The 24,632-nt window shown below is 36.8% G+C and overlaps 1 protein-coding gene across 1 annotated transcript in view; it reads left to right on the top strand.

The window, feature by feature from the left end:
* The window catches only part of ACADL (acyl-CoA dehydrogenase long chain), a 60,514-nt gene extending 42,449 nt beyond the window's left edge, over positions 1-18,065 (top strand). Inside the window, exons 9-11 of the mRNA XM_017655793.3 lie at positions 4,966-5,093; positions 7,126-7,212; positions 16,842-18,065. Coding sequence (XP_017511282.3) covers positions 4,966-5,093; positions 7,126-7,212; positions 16,842-16,935 — 309 coding nt within the window. The 3' untranslated portion in view covers positions 16,936-18,065. The remainder of the gene's footprint in view (positions 1-4,965; positions 5,094-7,125; positions 7,213-16,841) is intronic.
* Positions 18,066-24,632: the final 6,567 nt, after the last annotated feature.

Consider the following 24,632-nt stretch of genomic DNA (forward strand, 5'->3'; position numbering starts at 1 on the left):
AGTATGACTTGGCTTGCCTGAATTGTGATTTCCTTAAGAATAAGGATGCTGTACTTTATATTATGTATCACTGATTTACAAATATTGGTGATTCTCAATGACTGACCTTTTCCCTCCAGGCATTTAGAAATGTCAGGGAGGAGGAGGGTGCACAACATTGGGGGTGTTTTAATATTTAGTGCCCTGGAGGCCAGTGTTGTTAATGTCCTGTAATTCAGAGATACTTTGTGTAGCAACCAGTTGTCTCACTCAAAATGCCAGTAGTCTCCCACTGAGAAGTAAACATACATGATTTATATTCCCTTTTGTTTCACTGAGTAAATGTGTATTAATTGCCTTCTGAAAGTAGCAGTGCTCAAATATAATTTGAAAGGTATGACTCTGGAAATATACACTATAGGCTCCTAACAATATGACGTGGTATCACTCTGACTTTCCCAACTGTACCCAAAGTGGATTTAGTATTGTTTTCTTTTGAAACGCAACCACCACTTTCATATCAAAAATGCTTATTTGAAGAACACTCTTGCCTTTAGTCCTATTCTGGATACTATAAAAAGTGAAACAAGTAGAGATATTTCCATCCACTTGAAAATCTACATTTCTTGTATTTATGGAATTCCTATTAAATTACAACAAAGATGACTACAATATTACTTAACAGTTACACAGGTTATCCAATCTGTATAGCTCAGAATGTTAAATGTGATTTGACATTTAACCATGAAGGAAGTAGAAAATTGGTATAATGTATTTTCATAGGAGGAAAATATTATTTTTAAATATTTACTTATTTATAAGTAAATGTGTATACATATTTTTTATAGCAAAATGATAGTTTTAATCCTTTTCAAAGTAAGTGCTGTTGTATTGTTGCCTTCTTTCAAAGGTAGTTTAATAAAATTTCACTAGGTGGCAGTAGCATTCCGCTTCAACTGTGTTACTGCTATGGGTAGTCAGGGCCTCTCATTTTATTTCGCTGCTTCTCAGATATTGCGTTTTTTACAACTTGAAGGCTTGTGGCCACCCGGTATAGAGGAAGTCTATGGGTGCCATTTTTCAACTACAGCATTTGCTCACTTTGTGTCTCTGTCAGTCACATTCTGGTTAATTCCCACAATATTTCAAACTTTTCCATTATTATATTTGTTACAGTGGTCTGTGATCAGTGATTATAACTCTCTGAAAGCTTAGGTTATTATAGCATTTTTTTGATACAGTATTTTAAAATTAAGGTGTGTATGCTTTTTTTAGACATAATGCTATTGCACACTTTAGTGGAAACATTCTTTTATATGCACTGCAAAGTCAAAACATGTTGACTCACTTTATTGCAATATTTACTTTATCCCAGTGGTCTGGAACCTGACTTACAATATCTCTGAGTTATGCCTGTATTGTTTTCTAAGTAAATGTATATGCTTGAGATTTCTGAGATGTTTTTCTAATCTTCCTGTTTTACCTAAAAAAGTATCCTTGACTATATTTTCATGTTCAGTCTAATAATATATTCAGAAAAGATTAATGACCATACATGCCTATACCTTCTGTTCCAGAGCTGGGTACACTATGGTTCTAGTTATGAAATAGATAACCTTTAAATGTCATATTATACTTGGCCAAATGTCATTTTATGACTATATAATATTCAGTTTCCTTTTTCTTTGTTATCTGGATTTTGTACATTTTGGCTCTTTCTATTTGGATGCATTTTACAAAATTTGTTTTCTTTTTAGGATGGAGACCTACATACTTGAGCAGCAATAGTTATAGCATTCTCATTTATTTTTATTTATACTCTCCATGCTTGATGTCAATTCTCATGACCTTCCATGGAATAGACTACAAAACAGTAAAATTCAGATATAAATAATAATAACGACTATCATTTATTGGATTGGGCCTATGTGCCAGACACTGCTAAATGGATTGTCTCATTTTTTTCTTTGCAGCATCTGTATATAACAAGTATTATCTCTGTCCTCATTTTATAGGTAAAGAGATTGAAGCCAAGAGAGACTATGTGACTTTTCCAAGTTTACACAGATAACTCCAGGACCACTGCTGTTGACTTATACACTATTTTTACCATAGAAATTTAAAGTAGATAGACCTTCTTCCTTTCTTCACTTCCTTTACTCATGGGCAGTGAAGTGAAAAGTCAATGTTGTTTTCTAATGCAAGATTTAATTATATCCTGTGTGGTATTCTAGAACACAAACTAATAAGAAAAGGAATAGGAGAGGAAAAAAAATAACCCTTCTTCTTTATATTTCTCCAAAAATAAAATATCCAGCTCTTAAGACCTCACATGTGAGATTAACCATAAAATTGGGCAGCAAACCTAAGATGTTTTATTTTATATATGAGTCATAATATGTTAGAGTATAACTGATGGTATTGTTCACATGGGCTAGATCACCACTCTGAGGTGCCTGCCAATTCCATAATTCTATGATTCTAGGAATTTTGTCATTTGGAACTCTGAAGGAAACTCTGGCTGATCCATTTAGGAACTTTAGGGGAATTTTTTTAAATGCTTGTGTTGTCTCTTAACAACTTTAATGAATGTTAAAAATACTACAAGCAAAAAAAAAAATACTGCAAGCATGCTGATCATTCACAAAAACATGCTGTTAATAATGTATGGTATAATTATTAGCTATCGTTCATTAGAGAATAATTTCTGAAAGTATGATGCAGTGTCTGCTGTGAAGAGGAAACACCAAATCTGTTTAGTAACAACCAGCTTAATGCCAAGAATATGTAAATATTTAATCTCTTGTCCCCAGAGAGTAAGTTACGTACTCTTGGAGGCATTAATTCCTTCAGACTCGTGGACCTCACTGAATCCACTGAGGCAAGACTTCAAAATGAGCCCATCCAGATCTGAAATTTAACTTCAGCTTTGGGAAGCTCCCATCATTCCCATAGAAACAGCTCTCGACAAATCAAGAGGGAATTGATCTTGATTCTTTCATATTGCCAATAGAGCATAAATTCTCAAATGTGCCATCACAGGAGGGAAGTGAGCGTGGGGAGAAGTATCTTGAGACTTGTCAGATTCCCCCTTATTTTACAAGTGAAGTTTCATATATAATGTCATTGAACTAAACCAGGAATAGGCTTAGATCTCAGTTTCAGGGATTTTCATGAAATGTATACTCACGTTTTCAATGTACAGTAGAGTATTAACCCAGTTTTTTCATTTCGTGTTTCATCTTTAGGTTTTCTATGAGTAAACTTGGATGTGTGGGTGGGAGTGGGAAACGTGGTGCTAATTGACAGGGCAGAAATTTGGCCTAATATAAATGATTAGAAAGAAGAAAGAAAAAGTAAGGGAAAGAATGAGTACAGAAAAAAATTAGATATAACCCAGTCTGTTCTGAATTAAAGGCCAGGATACAAAAGTGGGAAAAGTGTGGCACTGTCCTTCTCCTGCTTGGTTTTGGAATCAGTGGATGCCAGTCAGTCACAATGTCTGTTTCTAGAACAGGATGGGATAGAGCCAAAGGAAAGGCAACTGCTGGGTTTTTCATCAGCACAGTAATTGTATCAGTACACCTATGAGGAATCTGTCCCTCAGCTCCTGCTCCACCTGATGTACTCCGGTCTTGCCTGCAGTTGGGTCTTACTATACTCGTTTTCTACTCTTTTCCAGAAATGTAAAGTACCCAGCCCATCCCCACCACAATGATCCTGAAAGGTTGGGTTCTGTGGTTTGAGAATTGCCCTAATTCAGTAAAGGCAGGGCCAACATCCTCTCAGAATCTGAGCCCTAAAGCATTCCTTGGAGAACTCAATCATGGCTTTGGACGTGGAGTGTATTTAATTTCTAGTTTGACTTTCACTTTGCCACCTTTGTCACTAACTTCCACGCCTTTTGTTAACCACAGTGAATGTCTCACTTGTAAATTCCACAGCGAAATGATCAAACAGTTTTCTGTCTCAATTTCCACAAGGAAGATGGAGCTAGTGAACCATACATAGCTCAGCCTTGAACCTAAGAGGTCGACTAGAATGGGGTGTATTTTTGGAGGTTTACCCAATGTGGAAAGCCAGTTTTTCAAATCCAAGCCAGTTTTCTGAAGGAGGTTGAAGAGTTGGTGCCAAAGAGACCAGATGTAAATTTAAAGTTCAAGGTGTGAGTGCCAATAGTCAGGAATGCAAGAAAATGTGTTTGAAGGGAGCGTAATTGAGAGCAATTGAGGGTGGTCTAGATAGAAGGATTTCCAAGAAAACTGTTGGTTGACTATGGCTAACAGGAAGAGGTATATGGGTATGTTAACACTGACAATTCCAGAAGGTTCAGTTCAAGTAAGAGACTATTTATAAGCTATTGAGAGTGATAAGAGGGCAGGTGGTGAGAGGTGGGAGAGTTTGGGGGTGCTGGACTTTGATCTCTTGGGGGCTCTGATTCTGGTACTCCTCTATAGCATTCTACAGATCTAGAGTAAATACTTTGCAATATAAAATGATGTCTAATAAACATTTTTTATGTTGTCTCTCCAGCTTGTTACTTTATTACTTTACATCAAGACAAAGAAGCAGAATAGAGAAATGTGTATACTTAGTTTATTAATTGAAAAAAGTCTTCATGGATTTAAATTCTTGAGGAAAATGTGTATTCAGCAGTTGTACCTGAAGGACTATACCACAAGATGGTGCTAACCCATTAAAGTTATGCTCTTATAAGAAGTTTCCCTAAATGGCCTAAATTTTTGAATCTCAAACATGAGATGTTATTTATTTTTGCATCTCTTTTAGTACAGCTTTCCTTAGCAATGAGATATGATGGGTTTTAAATTTAAGCTGATTAGTTAATGTATGCCTCTTTGGGGGAGAAAAAGAAAACCCAGTAATTCTACTTTGTATTCCTCTGACCCAATTTTTGATATGCTAGGTGATCCAAAATATGCTCTTCTACCATGCTCTTTTTTTTCTTTCATTTCTGTTCAACACAAGACGGTGCAGCATAAGCTAGCAGAATTAAAAACACACATTTGTGTAACCAGAGCTTTTGTGGACAGCTGTCTCCAGCTGCATCAAGCAAAATGTCTGGACTCTGCCACTGCTTCCATGGCAAAGTATTGGTATGTATGCTACAGTAATTAAAATGTGGTATTTGCACAGACTATTATAGAATTGTTCCAACTTTACACTCAGCCTCAAGGGCCTTAAAGGAAGTGTAAATTTAAAGGCTGTGTAAATGAAAACCAGCAGTGAGAACCAACTTTTTAAAAAATGCTGAAAGGTCCCACTAAGCCTATTTATAATGTGCTAAAAATTACTCAAATTGGTATTTAACTTCTGGCTTGCCATTGAAAATAAAATATCAAGAGACTGAAGTAGGGTGGCTAATTAGTTCATTCAAGTCATAGTTTGATTTCAAATTATCTGTTAGTGGCAGGATAGCGAGACCAAAAAAGGGCAATGAAACTTAGTGTCCTGAGATAGAGTCCCAATTCTTTCATTAAATTTAATTATCTCTGGGCAACATTTATATCTGTAAAATTGTAGATTAGACAGGACTTTTCTGTTTAAAGTGTTTTCCAGATTTAGAAAAATTTCTGAGGAACTTACTGTCCAATCAAAGTTGCACATACTCTATTAAATGAAAGGAAAAATGTACCATTAAGTTCAGAAAGACTTTGATTTGTATTAAAGATGATTAGCTATGGTATTAAAGATGAGTTCATTGAAAAAGACCCCTATAAGGTTTTTGTATATTTTAAGATGCAAGAACATAGTTTAAATCAAGATTCTGGAAGTGAGTTTGACTTCCTCTGTTTTAGAAACAAACATCCTCACATCTCATTAGCCCAAAAATAACCTAGAAAAAATTCCTGTCATTATTCATTAACTTGTGTCCAGTTCAGTCAGAAGTAGAAATATGCAGAATGTGCTTTATGTAATGATTCCAAAATATTAAAATTGCCAGGTTGAAACTGATGTGAAATTACCAGAAACTTGTGCTTTTGGGGGAGACATTTTGCATTTCCATTTATAGCAAGTTCTTTGACAAGGTGGAAAAGTATGAAAAATTTTTTTAGATAAAATGTTTTTGGAATAAAGACATGTGGATGGCTATTGACCTCACTGTTCTTTGAAAACACTAGGTTTATAGACATACTGGTATTTCACATTGAAGCAGAGGAAGCAACTAGTTATAGCCCAGTAAATATTTCACTAAAATACTTGCCAAATACAAAAATTTATAGAATCCCAAATATTGTTGCCCCCTTGTGTCTTGGCTGTTAATCATTATATTGTTATTGTGCTTCTTAGGAATATCCTCACCTGTCCTATGGTTTTAGTTAAAAATTATTTTAAGTAGGAAAATGTGTCTATGCTTACCTTTGCTTTATGTTTCACACTATTGAAGAACATTGAAAAGAATTTTCAACTAATATATTTTTATGTTAAGATGAATAAAATCCCTCCCACTTATCCTATGAATTTTAATGATAGTTAAAATTGTGATAAGATCAGAAAATAATATTTCTCAGGTATTGATATAAACATGCTTCAGGAATAATAATTCCCAAATAAGTTTTGTGTTTCCTATAAGAAGGCATGTACTTCAATAGTAGTCTACCCTTTTAGGTTTTTACTTTTACTTTCAATTTATTTCTGAAAACCATAAAATTTTATTTCACAGTTACTGAAACTCAGACTTGCAACCTTCAGGTAGAGAGTGACATCTTTGGAGGAGAAAAGGCATTTTACAAAACAAAAGGAAGTAGGTGACTGGATAATTATACAATTAATGTAGATCATATAAAGAATCTAAGTAAATTAAACCGAATTCAAGTTTTTACTATATCACATTCAAGGCATTAAGTAGCCAAAATCTATGCTTTCCATATTTTGTTTCTAGCCTTAACAAAAACCCAGCCAGAAATATAATTGATGAAGAAAGTTTTCACTGTGTGAAAATTTTCCTGAGATTTGTTTCATATGTATTTTGTATCAGTCTTCTCTGACTGGGTAATATTCCTGATTTTAATTGGTTAATAAATGTGGCATTTAAGCAATCATAAATAATTTGTTTACTAATTGTGAAGCACCTCATGAAAATCCATTTCAAGTGTTCCTCTTCTGTGTTTTATTTTGGTTTTCTAGGGCATCTGAGTTACAAAACAGTGTAGCTTATGATTGTGTACAGCTCCATGGAGGTTGGGGATACATGTGGGAGTACCCAATTGCAAAGTAAGTATGGCTGTTGTGTTACACTCTTCTGGATGATGTGAAGAAAAAGGAAAATTTCTTTACTGTGCTTTGTATACTGAGTGTAGAGGGAAAGGAGGTGAAAAATCTTGGCATTTTTCAACTGACTACAGTGTGTTCAAGCAGATGTGAACAGCTTTATGTTATTAGCTTACCACTGGGATTTTGTTATACTTAAAGACAGGAAGGAGACCAGTATATTAAAAATTGATGCTTGGCTTTATTTGAATCAGCATACATACAGAAGGAATAATACCAGTTTCTTTTTCTTTTTTTTAAATAGTATTCTATTTCACTGGTTAACCATAATTACTCAGGTTATTTCTGTTTTTTTACTGTGACAGTGCTACTACAACGAACACCTCGATATATTGATCTTAGGTACATGTATTTTCAGTTACAACAGAACAGAGTGTCGGAACTATTGCTAGTTTAAAAGTATGCATAGTTTAAATTTCAATTTATTTCTAGATTATTCCCTCCAGTTTATAGCAATTTATACTCAAATGAACAAAGTCTGGGTATGACTTATCCTCCTAAGCTATGAACCTTAATACCTTTTAAACTTTGTGCTAATCTACTGGGTTAAAAAAAAGTTATCATTCTTATTTTAATTTGCATTGACTATTAATTATCTTATTGTGGTAAGATCGTTTAGCATGAGAGCTACCCTCTTCACAAAATTTAATTGTACTATACAGTATTATTAATTATAGGTCCAATGTTGTACTGTAGATCTCTCATTTATTCATGTTGCTTAATCAAAACTTTATGCCCATTGATTAGTGACTTGCCCTTCCCATACCCTTTTCCCCCTTTAGCTCTTGGCAACCACCATTTTTTAAGCCTATGAATTTGACTATTTTAGATATACAGTATAGGTGGAACCATGTAATATTTGTGTTTCTGTGGCTAGTTTATTTCACATAGCAGAATGTCCTCAAGGTTTATCCAGGATGTCACATACTGTAGAATTTTTTAAGGTTGAGTAGTATCCCATGGTATTTATATACTACATTTTCTTTATTCATCTGTCCGTGAACATATAGATTGTTTCCACATCTTGGCTAATATGAATAATGTTGCAATGAACATGTAAATGCTAATATTGCTTGGAGATCCTGTTTTCAATACTTTTAAATACATACCTAGATGTGGGATTTCTACACCATATGGTACTTCTATTTAATTTTTGAGGAAACACCACACTGGTTTTCATAGTGACTACACTGTTTTGCATCCCTTCTAACAAGGTGCAAGCATACCGATTTCTCCATATCCTTTCTAGCACTTGTTTTTTTTAAATTTTTTTATTAATAGCCATCCTGACAGGTGTGAGGTGATACTTCATTGTGATTTTGATTCTCATTTTTCTGATGATTGGTGATGTTGATGAGCATTTTTTCATATACCTGTTAGTTATTTACATGTCTTCTTTGAAAATACCACGTTTTTAAAACTAAAAAAGAAGAAAAAAAGCACCAAGAAAAATTGACCTGCATATGAAAAGGATCTAAATTATCATATCTTAAATATTTGATGATTTTGCTCTAAAAAAATGAATGTAATTATTTTTTTCCAAATAGAATTTTTATTTCCTTCAAATTAAAAGGAATTAAGTATCCTTTTAAAATTCTATTATATATAAATATTTTCCAGTTTGTCGACAGGCAGCATCCTCTTCCGTATTTCTTCCTCTGTCCCAATAATTTCTTCTTTCTCTCTTCCTATAGTCTTACCTCTGTAATCTCCCCATGGCATTTCTCCTCATCACTCTAGAAAATATGTTTTTCCCCTTATTTGGCAATATGAGTTTATAAAATTTGCCCACAGAAGTTTTGCTATGTAGAGAGAAATCCAATTTAGTTCTTAATCTGAGAATGGAGAATGCCATGAGCTTCTAAAACATTTCCTAATTTTAATCTATATACAGAGTTTCTTAAAGGGAAACTTATCAAATGAGTATTCAAAGTGTAACTCTAGGAGTAAAATCCCAGGGCAAAATACCTTTGAAACTGAAATCAGTCAAAGGGAGAACTCCCCAAGGTGGGAGAAACCCATTTGTTGTCTATAAGCAGTCATCCACTTCGGCTCTCCAGTGTGTCTCACGACCCTGATGCAGAAGACGGGAACCCACTCAACCTCTCCAGTCCAGATATGCCCTTCCTGGCCCTTGTAATTACCTACTGATATGGAGATGGACTACTTCTCTCCACCCATTGGAAACACCTATTTATATGGAGATGCACAAAAGCCAGGTGAGAGATTCTGGAAATATTGCAATTTTACCCACAGCCCACCCCTCCAGAAATCTCGTCTTACAATCCTACTCGTTCCCCCACTTCCACAGTGGCCCTTGTGTGAGAAAACTGGAGCATTATAACCAGACTAATAACATACAGTAGCAATAGCATTAAAATCATGATAATCCTCAAGCCAGAGGATTCAGCTGGGTTCAAAGTCTTATGCAGATTAAATCCGTAGCTCACTCGTTCCACAAGCAGGCAGTAGCTGAACAGTTAGGGAGTTTAGAGCAATCATCACATGGCAGCTGCAGCCACGGGGCACATCCAGGCCACAAAGACTGTAGAAGAAAATGACCTTAAGGGCAATAAGATACATGTTTTAATGACACCAGCACAGGCAAATCTTGTCCATGGGTGGGGGGGGGGCGTCCATGCAAGAGAGTGGTCCTGTGATAGGACAGTGGCAGGAATGGGATCTTGTCCTGGTCTAGTACACCAGACTTTGACCCCCTCCCTGTGGGAGTTACAGATGGGTCAATATATAGAGCTTTGGGAGGTACATGCACTGAGCCACAGCTCTTGCCCCTATAGGGGCCAGAAACCAATCATCCAGTTGGCATGCTACCATGTTGATAGCCACAGGGTCAAGCCCTGATAGATGGCCCAGCTGTCAGTGCAGACAACTATAGGGGAGGGCTCCTGGGTGATCACAAGCCATACTGCCCACAACTCAGCCCACTGGCTGTTCTTCCCCTCTCCATTCTCCATCCATATTGTCTCAGTCTTAGGATGGAAAGCCACAGCCCTCCACTTCGGGGGCTTCCCATGACTGGAGCCATCTGTATACCAAGCATCTTCAGGTATAGGGGCTTTTCCCTCCTGATAAGGACACTTAGCTACCAATAGCTCAAAAGCAAGTTCTTCCTGCTTTCCACTGGTATACATCACTGGCCCCAATAAGTGTTGGAGTTCTCCATTTAAGGGGCTAGTAGAGAGGGTGCTATGCTGCTGTAAATATGTACCCCATTTGGCCAGTGTAGGTTGGCATCTGTGCCATGCCACTCAGTGGCCTTTGGGTCCAGTCTTGCGCCCACCCCGCGATGGCATAGGTGGTTATTACCTTGGTCCGAGCTGTTCTGGTTATGGGCTTCATAGCCAGCAAGGTGTGGTATGCAGCAGCCAGTTGCTTCTCTATCAAAGTATACCAGACCTCTGCTCCTTTCCATAGTTGTGACCAGATCCAATAGGTTGGCATGTCCATTCAAGCCACTGCCAAAGGCATCCATAACCATCTTCGGTTACATGAACATCTAGCTCACAGGACCTCAATGAGTCCATTACACTCAAGGCCTGTACAGCCTTGACTATGCGCTTAGCGGCAGTAAAAGCAACTGCACGTTTCATCCCAGTCCCATCTGATGCCTTTTCCTACCAACAGGTATAAGGGCTTCAGAGTTTGTGCCAAGTGCAGGATAAACACTCTCCAAAAGCCCAAAAGACCCAAAGTCTCTTGTAAGACTGCCACAGTGGTAGGGGTAGGAAAAACCTGGACCTTGTCTGTGACTGCTTCAGGAATAACTTTAGTTTTACCTGACCAGACAACCCCCAAGAACTTTACAAACAAACCAGGTCCCTAAACCTTGGTGCTGTTCACAGCCCATCCTTTTTCCTATAGATGTTGCAGCAGTCTAGGTGCTGCCTCTTCTAAATCTGCAAGAGAATCAGATGTGAGCATATCATCAATGTAGTGATACAACCACACTGTTTGCAGTTTCTTCCATGTGGCCAAGTCCTGGGCTACAAGTCTGAGACAAATGGTGGGCCTGTGGAAGTATCCCTGTGGAAGGACAGTGAATGTCCACTGCCGGCCTTCCCAGGTGAAGGCAAACTGTTGCTGACTTTCCTGTGCTATGTCAATAGAGAAGAAAGCATTAGCAAGGTTCACAACTTGATACGTACCTAGCTCATGCCTGAGTGTTTCCATAAGGGCTATAGAGGGGACAGGAACATGCAAAGGGGGGTGTGACTTTATTCAATTCCCTGTAGTCGATGGTCATATGCAAGGAGCAGTCTGACATTTTCACTGGCCACACTGGGGAATTAAAAGGGAGATAAAAATAAAAGGACTATGAGTGGGCTTTATGATGCCCATCTTCTCCAACTCCTGTAGAGTTTCTCCAATTTCCTTGTGCCCCCTGGGCAATTTATACTGCTTAGTATTTTTCATTCTCTGAGGTACAGGCAGAGCTACAGGTGGGTGCTTAGCATGTCCCCTCAGAACTACCTTTACCACATGTACCCTCAGTCAAAACTCACCTGCAGTGGTCTGTAACCACAGGCCCTGCAGGATATCTACTCCCCAAATATATTCAGGGATAGGAGAAAGTACACAGTATGCTGTTTGAGGGTAAATGCCCTATTCCCAATGGGATTTGGGCTTTCTCTACTCCAATTTGCTTTACTCAATAGCCATCTATCACAGCAGGGGTCCTGGGAAAACCCTCAGGGTTGCCATAAATCAAGAGAATATTCAGCTCCTGTGTCCACCAGCAGTAGGGCATGTTGTATATTCATGGGGGACCATGAATTGCTAATTCTACATGTGGCTTCCTGTTCCCACCATGTCCCCCAAGGCGGGGGCCTCGATTACACCCTCAGTCAAACCATGATGCCCAATTGTCCTCTTGTGGGGGTGAGGGCCCAGGCAGAGCCTGAGTACTGTACCCCAGGAAGTCTTGCAGAGAGGCTGGATATGGGGCTTTGCCTCCAGCTTCCATGTCCTGGACCTCAGTGGCTGGAACTGCTTCTCTGGCTTTAATTGGTGCCACAGTTCTAACAAGGTCCTCTTGGACTGCCCATCAAATTTTTCTTTCACTACCCTGGCCTTTATCAAATCAACCCAACATCTGGGTCCTCGAGATCTTCACGGGGCCCTTTGCACCTCTCCTTTCAGTCACAGCCTGTGCTTCCTTCTGTGCTCTTATTGTTTCAATCTCCTCCAGATCTGCTAAAGTATGAGTAGCCTCACTTATGGGTTGCCCTATGTGGGAGGGCAAGAATAGTCACTAGGGACCCACACAGAGATGGGGGAGCTGTATGCAGCACCAGATTTCTCATTCCTACGGTAACAACAACTCCTCAGGGCCCTTAGGGTCCATATTATAGATGATATTTTTCATGCCCAGCCCCCATAACACCTGTTGGAGCTCGGCATACATTTTCCAGCTAGCGGGTAAGTATGGTAAATCACCCTGATTAGGCCAAACTGCCCTGATGGCTGCCGTCAGCCAATCCAGAAGTGCCTGATACCCTGAGGTGTGACTGGCACTTTGCAACCGCTGCTGAAGGTAAGGGTGAGTCATCAGGGAGGCCAGTCCACACATTTCAGAACCTGACATAACAATGTTTTCCACCCCCATATCCTAGAGACACAAAAGCCATGTAGGCAGATGTTCTGATGGCTTCTGCTGATACCGGACACTCATGACCACCAGCTCATCCTGGGTATAGGGGCCCAGCATGGAGTGCTCCACAACCTGGGGAGGGGGTGGCTCCTCCCTCTGAGGCACCCATGGTTGTTGCATTTTTATATTCTTAATTACAACTGGGTGGACCTTTAATACAGGAGAGGCTAGTGCCTCGGGCAGTGGCCTCCATGGGCTGAAGGCCCCACCCCCTCATCCTCTCCAATCATCTCTTCTACCATCTCTGGGGCTGAAGGCGCTGCTCTTTCCTCCCCCTTCCCCATGGCCTCCTGCAACACGGATTCTCCTGATATCTCCTCCCTCACTGTTGCTAATGTATCATCCAGGAGCACAACCTGTCTTCTCAGTAACCATCTCTCTTTCTTAAGGGCATCCCAGAGGTCATCGCCCAGCAACTCCAAGCAATGCTGAAGTGTGTCTCTCTCCAGACAAAGTCTCTCTCTCTCTCCTCAATAACCCTCTCTCTCTCCTTGATACACCCCCTAGAGGGCCCCACACCTCTAGGAGGTGTTTTATCCTATTTTGAGGAAAAGACATCCCACAATCCCACCTACTACACAGCCATTCAGGGTCTCTAAGCAATCTTCTATCTCACAGAGGGCTAATTCCACAGCTTCCTGTGTCTCCACCCTTCCCAAATTCTGGGGAAGGCCCCACTCCTCCAGGAGGTGCTTTACCCTACACTAATTCCCCACTGGGGGCCCCTAAATTGGAAATCCCACAGATAGGGGGCTTCCAGGTGAAGCTGAACCCCTCTGCCACTGCCGCCACTGGGGCTTCCCCACCATGCACAGGGGGTGTTCTCGGCATCTCCCCACCATTTCTTGGGCATCCTGCTCAAGGGTTGCACAGATTTTGGGTTCAGAGGTCCTGCTGACTACCGCCAGATGTAACTCTGGGGGGTAAATCCCAGGGCAAAATACCTTTGATACTGAAATCAGTCAAAGGGAGAAATAGAGTGGGAGAAACCTTTTTATTTCTTACAAGCAGTCATCCACTTCTGCTCTCTCAAGACCTAGCTGCAGAAAAAGGGACCCTACCCAACTTCTCAGTCTAGATATACCCTGGCTGGCCCCTGTAATTACCTATTGATATGTAGATGTTACTGCTCTCCACCCCTTGGAAACACCTATTGATATGCAGATGCATGAAGGCCAGGCAAGAGATTCTGGAAATACTGCAATTTTACCCCCACAAAGTGACTTTCAAATTTATTATTTTGGCAAGCATAATTGAATACACTTGATATACTTTAAGCTCTTAATGAGGAAAATAAACATTTTATTAAAGTTACAGTATCATTAAGCAACTCAGAAAGCTTTAATCACAGGGTGTGTATACCCTTTTATAAAAACTCGGCAACAACTAGGGCTTTTACCTTTGGTGCGGGCATGTAAGGATGAAGTAACTAAATGTTTTTTTATCTTTTTTTTTTATCAATACTTGTTCTTAGATTTTGGTATATTCTTTCAGAATTATTTCAAAAAAGACTTAATCAAAAGCAGATTTTTTTTTTATCTTTGTGTAGTCATTGAAACCAGAAGTAAACACTGAGTTATGTTAGCACATATTAAATCATCACTGGAATTCGTTCTGTGCATTTTTGTGTTTTATTCATATATTAATCCACTTATTCACAATATTCCCAATGCTAATAAAGTAAAATAATAATGGATGCTTATATTTTTCTACTTAACTGTGCTCCTACAGCTGTTGCAGGGAATGTAGATATGTAGTGGCTCAGTGTTTGTCTACTTCAGTTTGGGTTCTAAGAAAGGCATATTAGGTAAGAGGGAGTCAGCCATCTACATGGCCAAGAATATAGAGTGGAGCATAAGTCTTGATCTCAGTTTTCTCAGAGGCCATTCCTTTAGGTCAGTAGCAAGCAAAACTTGTAGCTTGATGATTTATTTGAAATCCATGGTTTCAATTTGGGAGACTTATATTTCCTTTCAGATATAATAATTCCCTTCTTGGACAGTTTGCTAGTTCAAAGAGTGTATGAACTTTTTAAACTAGACTGCTGTTTCACTCCCCAAAGACTCAGGGAAGGAAATTTTTTTAAGATAAAAAGAGAAAGAGTAGTAGATAATAATGAAAATGCTAATTGGACACATTAGGCAATATGTGGATGCCATGTATAGACTTTGATTTGATAGAAAAAATCATTCTTGTTGTTCTTATTTCCTCAGATTAGCTGTGTTATTTGTGTGTGTGTGTGTGTGTGTGTGTGTGTGTGTGTGTTGCATAGTCTTAGTTTCACAGATAAAAGAGGTGCTTTTTTTGTTTTGTTTCATTTTGTTTGCTTGTTTTTAAATAATTGGCCTTAAGCATGTGAGTTTATTTCAGTGCTACTTTTTAGTCTTAGGGCCCATTTGTGAAGTGAGACTTAAGCATTGCCATTTAAGACTTCTCTGCTGTGCTAGGAAGAATAGCTTGAGATACAGAGCTTCGTCAGTGTGTGGTTAAACATTCCTTTTGCTGCCCTTCTCTGTTAATTTTAGTTGATGACTAAATTTAATTAGTAACTTATAAAAGGTCTACTGACCTCTGTCATCACCTACTACATTGGAACTTCTTTAATGTGAAGAAAAAAAAAGCCCAACCCAGTCCAAAAATGTCTGAAAGTATTGAGATTGCTGAAATGCCATCTTCTAAATGCAAGTGCTGGATTTTGTGGGCAAAAATGGAATCTGTTCAAAAGAAAAAAACATTTGAAAACACAAATTTCTCTGGATTTCAAGCTTCATCAGAAAGTAGGTATTCAGACTCTAAAATCCCTTTGTAATACAGCAAATCAAATCAGTAAATATTTACTGAGTGTTTACTTTTTGCAAGGTACTATGATGAATATTGATAAGGGGAAGTCCAGAATTTGTCATGTTCCTAGAGAGCTGGCACATTTAATTTGTCGCAAATATTAAATAACATTGTAAAAACCCAGATCTTATGTTTGAAAAAAATGTACCTTTGAATGTATCTACCAGGAAAGTCCAAAGCTCAAAACTGGTCATACATGTCTGGGCCAATGAAAATAAAAAAGATACTTGCCAAAGTAGCAGGATACCTACCTTCTCATTCCAATCAGCTAATTATCTCTTATGTGACCTTTAAATAATAACCATTAATTAGTAAATCTATTAACTTCTCTGTGCCTCAGTTCCTTTACCTGCAAAATAATAATACTGATAGGATAAAATGAGACAAGAAAAAGTAAAAGCAATATACAGTATCATGGTTGCTGTCATTGCTACCAAAAGTGGATTCCCAACAACATTTTTTTGTGGCATGGACTCAGCTACTAAGTATTTTAACTTCATATATTACTGGAGTTTCTATTAACCATTTCTAAAAAAGAAGTTACTTATTAACTTGATGGTAAGTAATATTTTCTAAAGCATCAATTTTATACTGATGGCAGCAGTGGTGGTGAGAAATCTAAAGGGATGCTAGAAAATATGTACTTTTTTTTCTTTTTGTGTTCTATGAAGCTGGTAGATTTCAACTTTTTTGGGAAACATTAAAGATAACAAGGTACTAAGACATTCCATTTGTTTCTGAATCTGTAACAGCCTTTTAAAGAATGCTGTTATATGTGCTGAATTTTATAAAATTAATTAAACATAAATGTTATTTTGAAATTATAATCTCTTCAAGCAAACTAAAAGCTATATAATTGATCAATATCTCAATAGAATTTTTACAATTATATCAATCTAGGATGAATGCCATACTGAAAAAAAGTAATTTATGAAAAACTTCTGTTGTTCAGATTTCATTAAATGGATACTTTAAAGCAACTAATAGTTACCTGGTAAGACAAAATCTGTAATTTCTAATATCTTTTGTTTATTCATTCAATAATATTCTGATTTATCAGAGCTTATGTCGATGCCCGAGTTCAGCCAATCTATGGTGGTACCAATGAAATAATGAAGGAGCTGATTGCAAGAGAGATCGTCCATGATAAGTAGACATCTGCCCACATGCTGGAATCCTATTACAGCTAATCTGTTTTATCTACTCAAGATGAAGTGCAACCTGGAAAGGGAAGAAACACTAAACTGTTTTTAATGCTCTCTCTATAGAGAAAGAAATCAAATACATATGTAAGATTAACACAGTGGTAGGAGAAATCTTTGAGTCCAGAGATACTAAAATTTCCCAATATAAGGTTTTACTTTTAATTTTTTATATAGCTAAAAGGCAAAAATTTTCTGATTTTAGAAGTTTTATGTTCACTTATCCTTCAAATTCTAAAAAGGCATTTTAAGTCTTTACAATTGAGACAAATTAATTTTGTTATAGTTTAGAAACATTAATAATACTTAATAGCCCATTAACTTTGAAAGGAAAAAATAATTTAGAATGCAAAATAATTTCAGCAATTTTGCTCCAGATTCCCCAGAACACCGGTTTCTACCACCATACCCTAAGACTGTTTTTAAGCAGTAGAACCCTTCCTTGGTACAAAAGCTTATGTAAGAGTCCCTGCGAAGTGCCAGTGAATGAATAGCTCCTCTATTTGAAGAGGGAAGCTTTCCTACCTTGCTGCCTTGGATCCACCAAGATTCAGCTAAGCATTTGCCTAACCCCAACTAGAGAATGAAGTTGGTTTTCTTATCTACTGACACCTGGACTTTCAACAGATTTCCATCCCAGTTTAATTTATAGGCGGACACAGAACATCCATCCTTTAATTTTAAGATACTGGTGTCTTTTATAGGTATCAAAACAGTGACTTCTATTTTGAAGCAGTGTACTTTTACAAATAATTTAACAAATACTTTGTGTTTTTCCTAAGCCAGGCTGTTAAAAAATATGGCAAATGAAACTGGCAAGATCCCTGTTAATAAGTGATTAAGCAAATAAATTATAATAAAGTAAGAAATAAATAAACAAGATAATTTCAAATCATGCTAAGTGCAATGAAAGAAAGTAGGCATTTAAAATAGGAGTGAGGAAACAAAAATTGATTTGAGACTTAAAGTAATTATTATTTTAAAAAATTAATTTGTAAACTGCTAGCATCCTTTCAGTACTTGTTTTTCTTGGCATTCTGGTAAGACAGTGAATAAAGTAATTTTTAAATGGAAACAAATAATGAATTTTTTTGTTCAACTTAGAAAACCTACACATTTTATTTGGTGGTGGTGGTATTAAACATTGCTTTTTAATGCAACCATTATAACTGGGTAGAATAGAGGGAAGAGAAAAAACTTTGACACTATTCTTTCCTAGAATTGTACAACTTTGGTTACTCTTGGGTAGAAGTATGTTTGATTTCCAGCTAGAGTTCTTACTCCTATGCATTAAATACCATGGAAAATGAGTTAAAATACGTTTTTGTTAGACACGGTATTTATAGCTGTCACCTCCCTTCTACTATTAGGAAACAGTATAGGATAAAACAGACCTTTTCTCAGTCATAAAAGAAACTAGATTTTAGAAATACAACATCTGTAGGAAAAGCCTACTATGTAGAGATGGACAGACCTCAATTGGAATGATGACTACCATTTAGGAACCATTGGACCTTAGGCAAGTTACTTTCCTTTTGAGGATTCTTTCAGGTGAAAATGGCAAAAGAAACTAAATTCTACCATCCTAAGCAAAAACTGGTGTGCTAGCTTAAAAAGGATTGTGGAATAGCTCATACATTCTAAAGAAATGTAGCAAGTAAGGTCTCAAGGGCCTGATTCTGGGGTTAGAACTGCTAGCACTTACACGATATCCACTTACTTTAACTTGTCTTCACAAATTGGCCTAATGGACACTGCAGAGAAATTTCATTACAGGGCCTGTAAAAATGACCTTGGGCTGCCCTTCAGCACAATGTCATTAAAAGGTAGGGGAAAGGTACACTATGACTGACAGTTCCATCAGGACCACACGGACTGGGGAATGAAGTTCCTGAAGCAGAGTAGTAGTATCCAAAGAAAGGGCACAGAAAAGTCTCCTTGAAAGACCTAAATTATACTCTGGCACACACACAAAAGCTGCTATAGTCCACTAGAGCTAGGAATAGGTTCTAGCAGTTTTAATACACCAGAAAGTGAAAGGATTTCTAAAGTGGGATATTTTCTTGGAATGCTCTCTGGGATGCTTTCTATCTCGTCTAAGTCAGTTGTTTTCTTTGTCTTGCCAACTTCAGTCTTGTTTTGTAACCCCAAAAGAAGCATGTGTTGTATCATCGCCTTAAAGCTGAATGCAAAAAAAGGGAATTCAGAATGTGTTTCTTAACCTTTCATTTGCTTTTCGTTTCTTAGTAGATAATCTTTGTTTTGCTGTGTTTCTTTGATTGTTGCTCCCTAGGGAGGGAATTTGTCATCTGTAGCTCATGCAATGCTAAGTGCTCAAGAAACAAATAATAATAATGCTCAAAAGAACAGACTGGATGGACCAGCACAGCAAGAAAGTCACACTGTGTAAATAGTTAATGAGAATCAAGAAACCTGAGTAATTTTGTTTTTTGTCTGTAATTTTTAGAATTGTAATTGTTTTAAAATAGCTTTTGCCCTTTATTTCTTTGATGGTGTCATTGAAGATGAGAATATGTAAAATAAGCTGTTTTTATTTGCTATTTTAAAGCCTAACTGCAAATCGTATACTAATCTAGTAATTGTAGGTTATTGCTTAAGGTGTAAGATTTCTAGGAGACTTTTTTTCATATGTCAGTATTATTTTTGGCACCCACAGCCTTTATTTATTTGGAGTCATTGGAAAGATTTGACATTGAGATAGAAAGCAACTATGGGTCCTGTCATGTCTACTGCTTTATAATAATGTTAAAAAGAAGTTCTTTCTATTTCTGAAGTCTCATTTTCCATTTTTAAGAAAAAATAGAAAATTTCAAACATACTAAAAAATAGTGAAGATAGTGTAATGAATCTCTGGCTTCAATATTTACCAATGTATCTCCCTCACTTTTTTCTCAATTATTTTAAAGAAAATCCCAGGCTTAATGCTATTACATACACACACAATTTTTTTTACATAGCTATGAGGTCATTATCATAATTTAAGAACTTAAATTTAACATATAGTTCCAAACTAATATTAAATTTTTTCTTGGTTTTATCAAGAATGCCTTTTGTAATTGGTTTGTTCAAATCAGGATCCAAACAAGGTCCACAAGTTACATTTTTAAAATATTATCTCCACAGTCCTTTATTTTATGAAAGTCCTCTCTTTATTCCTTCTTTCTAAGTTTTATTTAAAAAATTATTATACAGCAAATTTGCCTATTTTTTTTATATATACATACATATAGCAAAATTGCCTTTTTTAGTTCTCTGAATTTTAGCATGTATATAGATTCATGCAACCACACCACAATCAAGATATAGAACAATTTCTTTACTCCAAAAAGATACCTCATGCCCTTTATAGCCTCATCTTCTCTGCACCCCTTAACCTTGGCACACACTGATCTGTTCTCAGTTATTATGGTTTTGCCATTTTTAGACTATCATATAAATTGAATCATACAGTGTATAACCTTTGAAAATGACTTGTTTCTCTTAGCAAAATGCATTTAAGATTCATTTCACTCTGTGTGAATTAATAGCTTGTTTCTTTTTTTAGTGCCAAATAGATATACCAGTTTGTTGATTCATTCACCTGCTTGAGTACATTTTGGTGGCTGAGATTAAATAGCCAGGAGAGGAACTGTTGGGTCATAAAGCTAAATGAATGTTTAACTTTATAATTGCCAGGCTGTTTTACCAGAATGCCTGTACCATTTTGCCTTCCTACCAGCAATGTAAGAGTTCAAATTGCTCTGCATCTTCTCTAGCACTTGTATATTTTATATTAGCCATTCTTATAGGTATGTAATGGTATCTCATTGTGGTTTTAATTTGCATTTCCCTTATGTCTAATGCTATTGAACAGCTTTTCATGTAATTATTTGCTTTTTGTGTATCTCCTCTGGTGAATTGTCTGTTCAGATCTTCTAGCCATTCTTAGTTGGGTTACTTTTCTTAAAAAGAGTTTGAGCTTTGAGAGTTCTTTGCATATTACAGAACTGTTGAGCACAAGGCGAGGCCAGGCTGACAGATTCAGCTGCTAAAGAAACAGTGAGCCCTTTTCAGACTCAGTTTGTTGCTTACAGAGAGTGAAAACAAGAGTAGCCAAAGGTGTCAACTCTCTGTGGCCTTTGCACAGGATGATACTGAAATAAAAGAGGCCAGATGGTTGCAACAAGAATGATGAGACACTTGCTGAGGATTCCATTACTGCTAATCAGTTTTACAGTTTAGGTGTGCCTTAAAGATGATAAGGCAGGAAAGCATACCCGATCAGAATCCCAAAACAATGAGAAACTGTCTCATGACAGCCTCCCGGGTAGAGAGGGAAGTGAGTGAGAAATGGCCTTATAGGAGCACCTCGTAAGTCTCCCATGCTTTCATGTTCAAGAAGGTTCACGAGGCACCGTCAAGATTCAGCGGCCATTCAAGCCTGGCCTGTGTGGCCTATGGTCGGTCATTGGGCTGTTCCCCTACAGAAACAAGTCCCTTGTTGGATATGTGATTTGTAAATATCTTCTCCCTATCAGTATCTACTTCTTTCATTCTCTTAACAGTGGGTTTCATGGAGCAAAAGTTTTTAATTTTGATGAATTCCAGTTTATCAATTTTTTCTTTTATGGGTCATACATTTGGTATTATATCTAAGGACTCTTTGCTCAAACTTGAGTCAAGGTTTCCTTCTATGTTTTAAGTGTTTTATATTTTACATTGTGCATTTAGATCTATGTTCCATTTAGTAGTTTTTCATAAGGTGTAAGATTTATGTTAAGGTACTTTTTTTTTTTTTGCTTATAAATATCTAATTCTTCCAATACTACTTGCTGGACAGAATTTCATTTTCATTGAATTGTCTTTGTACTTGTTAAAAATCATATTTGACCATGTTTGTACAGGTCTGTATCTGGACTCTGTTCTTTTTCATTGATCTATGTATCTTTTCCCTTTGTGTACAGTAATATCATAGAAAGTCTTAAAATTTGATAATGGTATTCCTCAAACCTTTTTTTTCAAAGTTGTTTTGGCTATTCTCACTCTCTCTCTTTCCATACAATTTTTGACTCAACTTGTCTGTATCTACAAAAAAATCCTTTCAGGGTTTTGACTGAAATGGTGGTAAGTCTATAAATCACCTTTGCAGGGAACTGACATTTTTAGTATGTTGAAGCTTCCAATCCATGAATGGGAATGTCTCAATCTATTTAGATCTTCTTTGATTTTTTTCTTCAGCATTTTATAGTTTTCAACATAAAGAGCCTATATATATGTGTTTTGTTATATTTACAATTAAATATTTCATTTTGGGGGGCAGCTACTGTAAGTTGTATTGATGTTTGATTTTGGTTTCCCATTGTTTATTGCCAGTATACTTGATCATTGATTGTTGATTCTACATCCTGTGGTCTGTTAAACTCACTCATAAATTCAAGGAGTGTTTTTTATAACTTCCTTGGAATTTTCTACAGAGATAATAATATCATCCATAAATAGGGACAGTTTTAGTATTTCTTCATAACCAGTATGCCTTTCATTTCTTTATCTTCCTTCTCTCATTCCATCCTTTTTCCTCCTTCCTCTCTTTCTTCCTTCCTTCCTCTTTCTTTCATTTCTTTCTCTTTCTATCTTTCATTTCTCTTTCTCTCTTTCTCTCTCTCATTGTACTTACTAGGACTTCCACTACAGTGTTGAATAGGAATTGTGAGAATGGACATCCTTGTTTGTTTCTGATCTTAGAGAGAAAGTATTCAGGCTTTCACATTAGGTATGATTTATTCTTTAAGTATATTTTTAGTAGATGCCCTTGATCAGACTGATGGGGTCCCATTCTATTCCTAATCTGATGAGAGTTTTTATCATTAATGGATATTGAATTGTGTCAAATGCTTTTATTCATCAATTGATATGATCATGTGGTTTTTCTTCTTTGAGATTATTAATATAGTAAATTACATTGATTGCATTTTGAATATTGAACCAACCTTGCATTCTTGGGATACACTCTACTTGGTCTTTGTGTGTTATAATTTTTACATATCGCTTGGCTCTGTTTGATACAGTTTATTGGGAATTTTTGTGTCTATCTTCATAAGGATTATTTGGCTGTAGTTTTCTTTTCTTGCACTGTCTTTCCCTGGTTTTGTTATCATAGTAATGCTGACCGCATAAAATGAGTTGTGGTTTATTTCTCCCTTTTCCCTCCAAGCCATTAATTTTTGGAAAAAACCTAATCATTCATTTTGTAGAATGACCATCATTATTCATTTGCCTGATTGATCTCTCATGGTGATTCTAATTTATTCCTCTATTATCTCTGTTTCCTGTAAACTAATAAAGAGGCTTGATTAGATTCACGTTCAATATTTTTGCCCAGAAAACTTAATAATAAGTTGTGCTGTGAATGTTCCATTGCATCACACCATCAGACACATAATATCTAGTTGTCTAACTTTTAGAGAAACTGAGATTGTTCAGTGTATTCAGATAGTATTAGTCTAATGCATCCATAAAAATTCCTGTCAACATCTTACGTAAGTTTTAGCATGCATTGATATTATTTAGAAGGTCTTTATTTCATTAACAGTAGTAAAATATGATTTTTCTAACTTTTTAACTCCTTTTGCATTTATTAACTTTCATAAGAAGAACTTTCATTACTTTTTTGTTAGTCTGTGTGTCTTTGGGTCCTCTAGGAATCAGAAACAGACACAGAAGTGTAAGAGTTTTACTGAGAGGTAACATCTGTGAAAGATGAAGAGGGAAGGTAATCATATTGGGCAAAGAGAAAAGAGCCTTAGACTATGATGCAGATCTGGCAATGTGTTGCCCAATCCAGTGAGGAGCTCTGAAGTAAAGACTTCCCCTTAGAGGAGTCCCACAGGCCAGCTCCTGGTTCTTCTTGCAATGCTGTTGTTGTCCAGAGACTGCCTGGCAAGACTGCCAGCTCAAAAGCTAATGTGTATCCTAAACATGCTAATGCTAACAGCTGGAGGCTCAGGTAACTATATTCCTTACAATGAAGTGGCAAGTTCTTTGTTGAGAGGAGATTTGGGAGTTGCACCCCCATTGCTGCCACATCATGAAACAGAATTTGTAAATAAAAGAATAAATTCTTGATTTTTTTCCTTTGTATCAACTTTTACAGTAATGAGTGGGTGCCCTAAGAACCTCCAGTGGTAATGAGTTTTTAAGTATACATAAGAACTCATGGATTTGGAAAATGTGTATGTCTTTTAATTAACCACAGTCATTATTCTTTCTGACATACAAATAGTTTCATATTAGGCCAGTAAGAGTACCTTCAAGTTTGTTTCATATTTTTTTCCTTTTCATCTTGGAAAATGTCAAACAAATACAAAAGTACAGAGAATAATATAATGAGCCACCATGTATACATTACACAATTTTGACAATGATCAACTCATGACTAATTTTTAGTCATCTATATCCCTTTGTACCTCCTACTCTCATGGATTATTTTAAAACAAATACCAGACATCATGTAATCCTGAATCGTTTTGACATGAATTGTTATTTATGATTTGCCCTTGGCACAATAAAATTTCCCATGTAACTATTATGTACAATTCCTGCCCTAGAGCTGAAATGAATCATTTTCCAAAGATTCCTAGTTTATTTTAGGG

This window comes from Manis javanica, chromosome 12, assembly GCF_040802235.1.
Source record: "Manis javanica isolate MJ-LG chromosome 12, MJ_LKY, whole genome shotgun sequence".
NCBI classification, from domain to species: domain Eukaryota; kingdom Metazoa; phylum Chordata; class Mammalia; order Pholidota; family Manidae; genus Manis; species Manis javanica.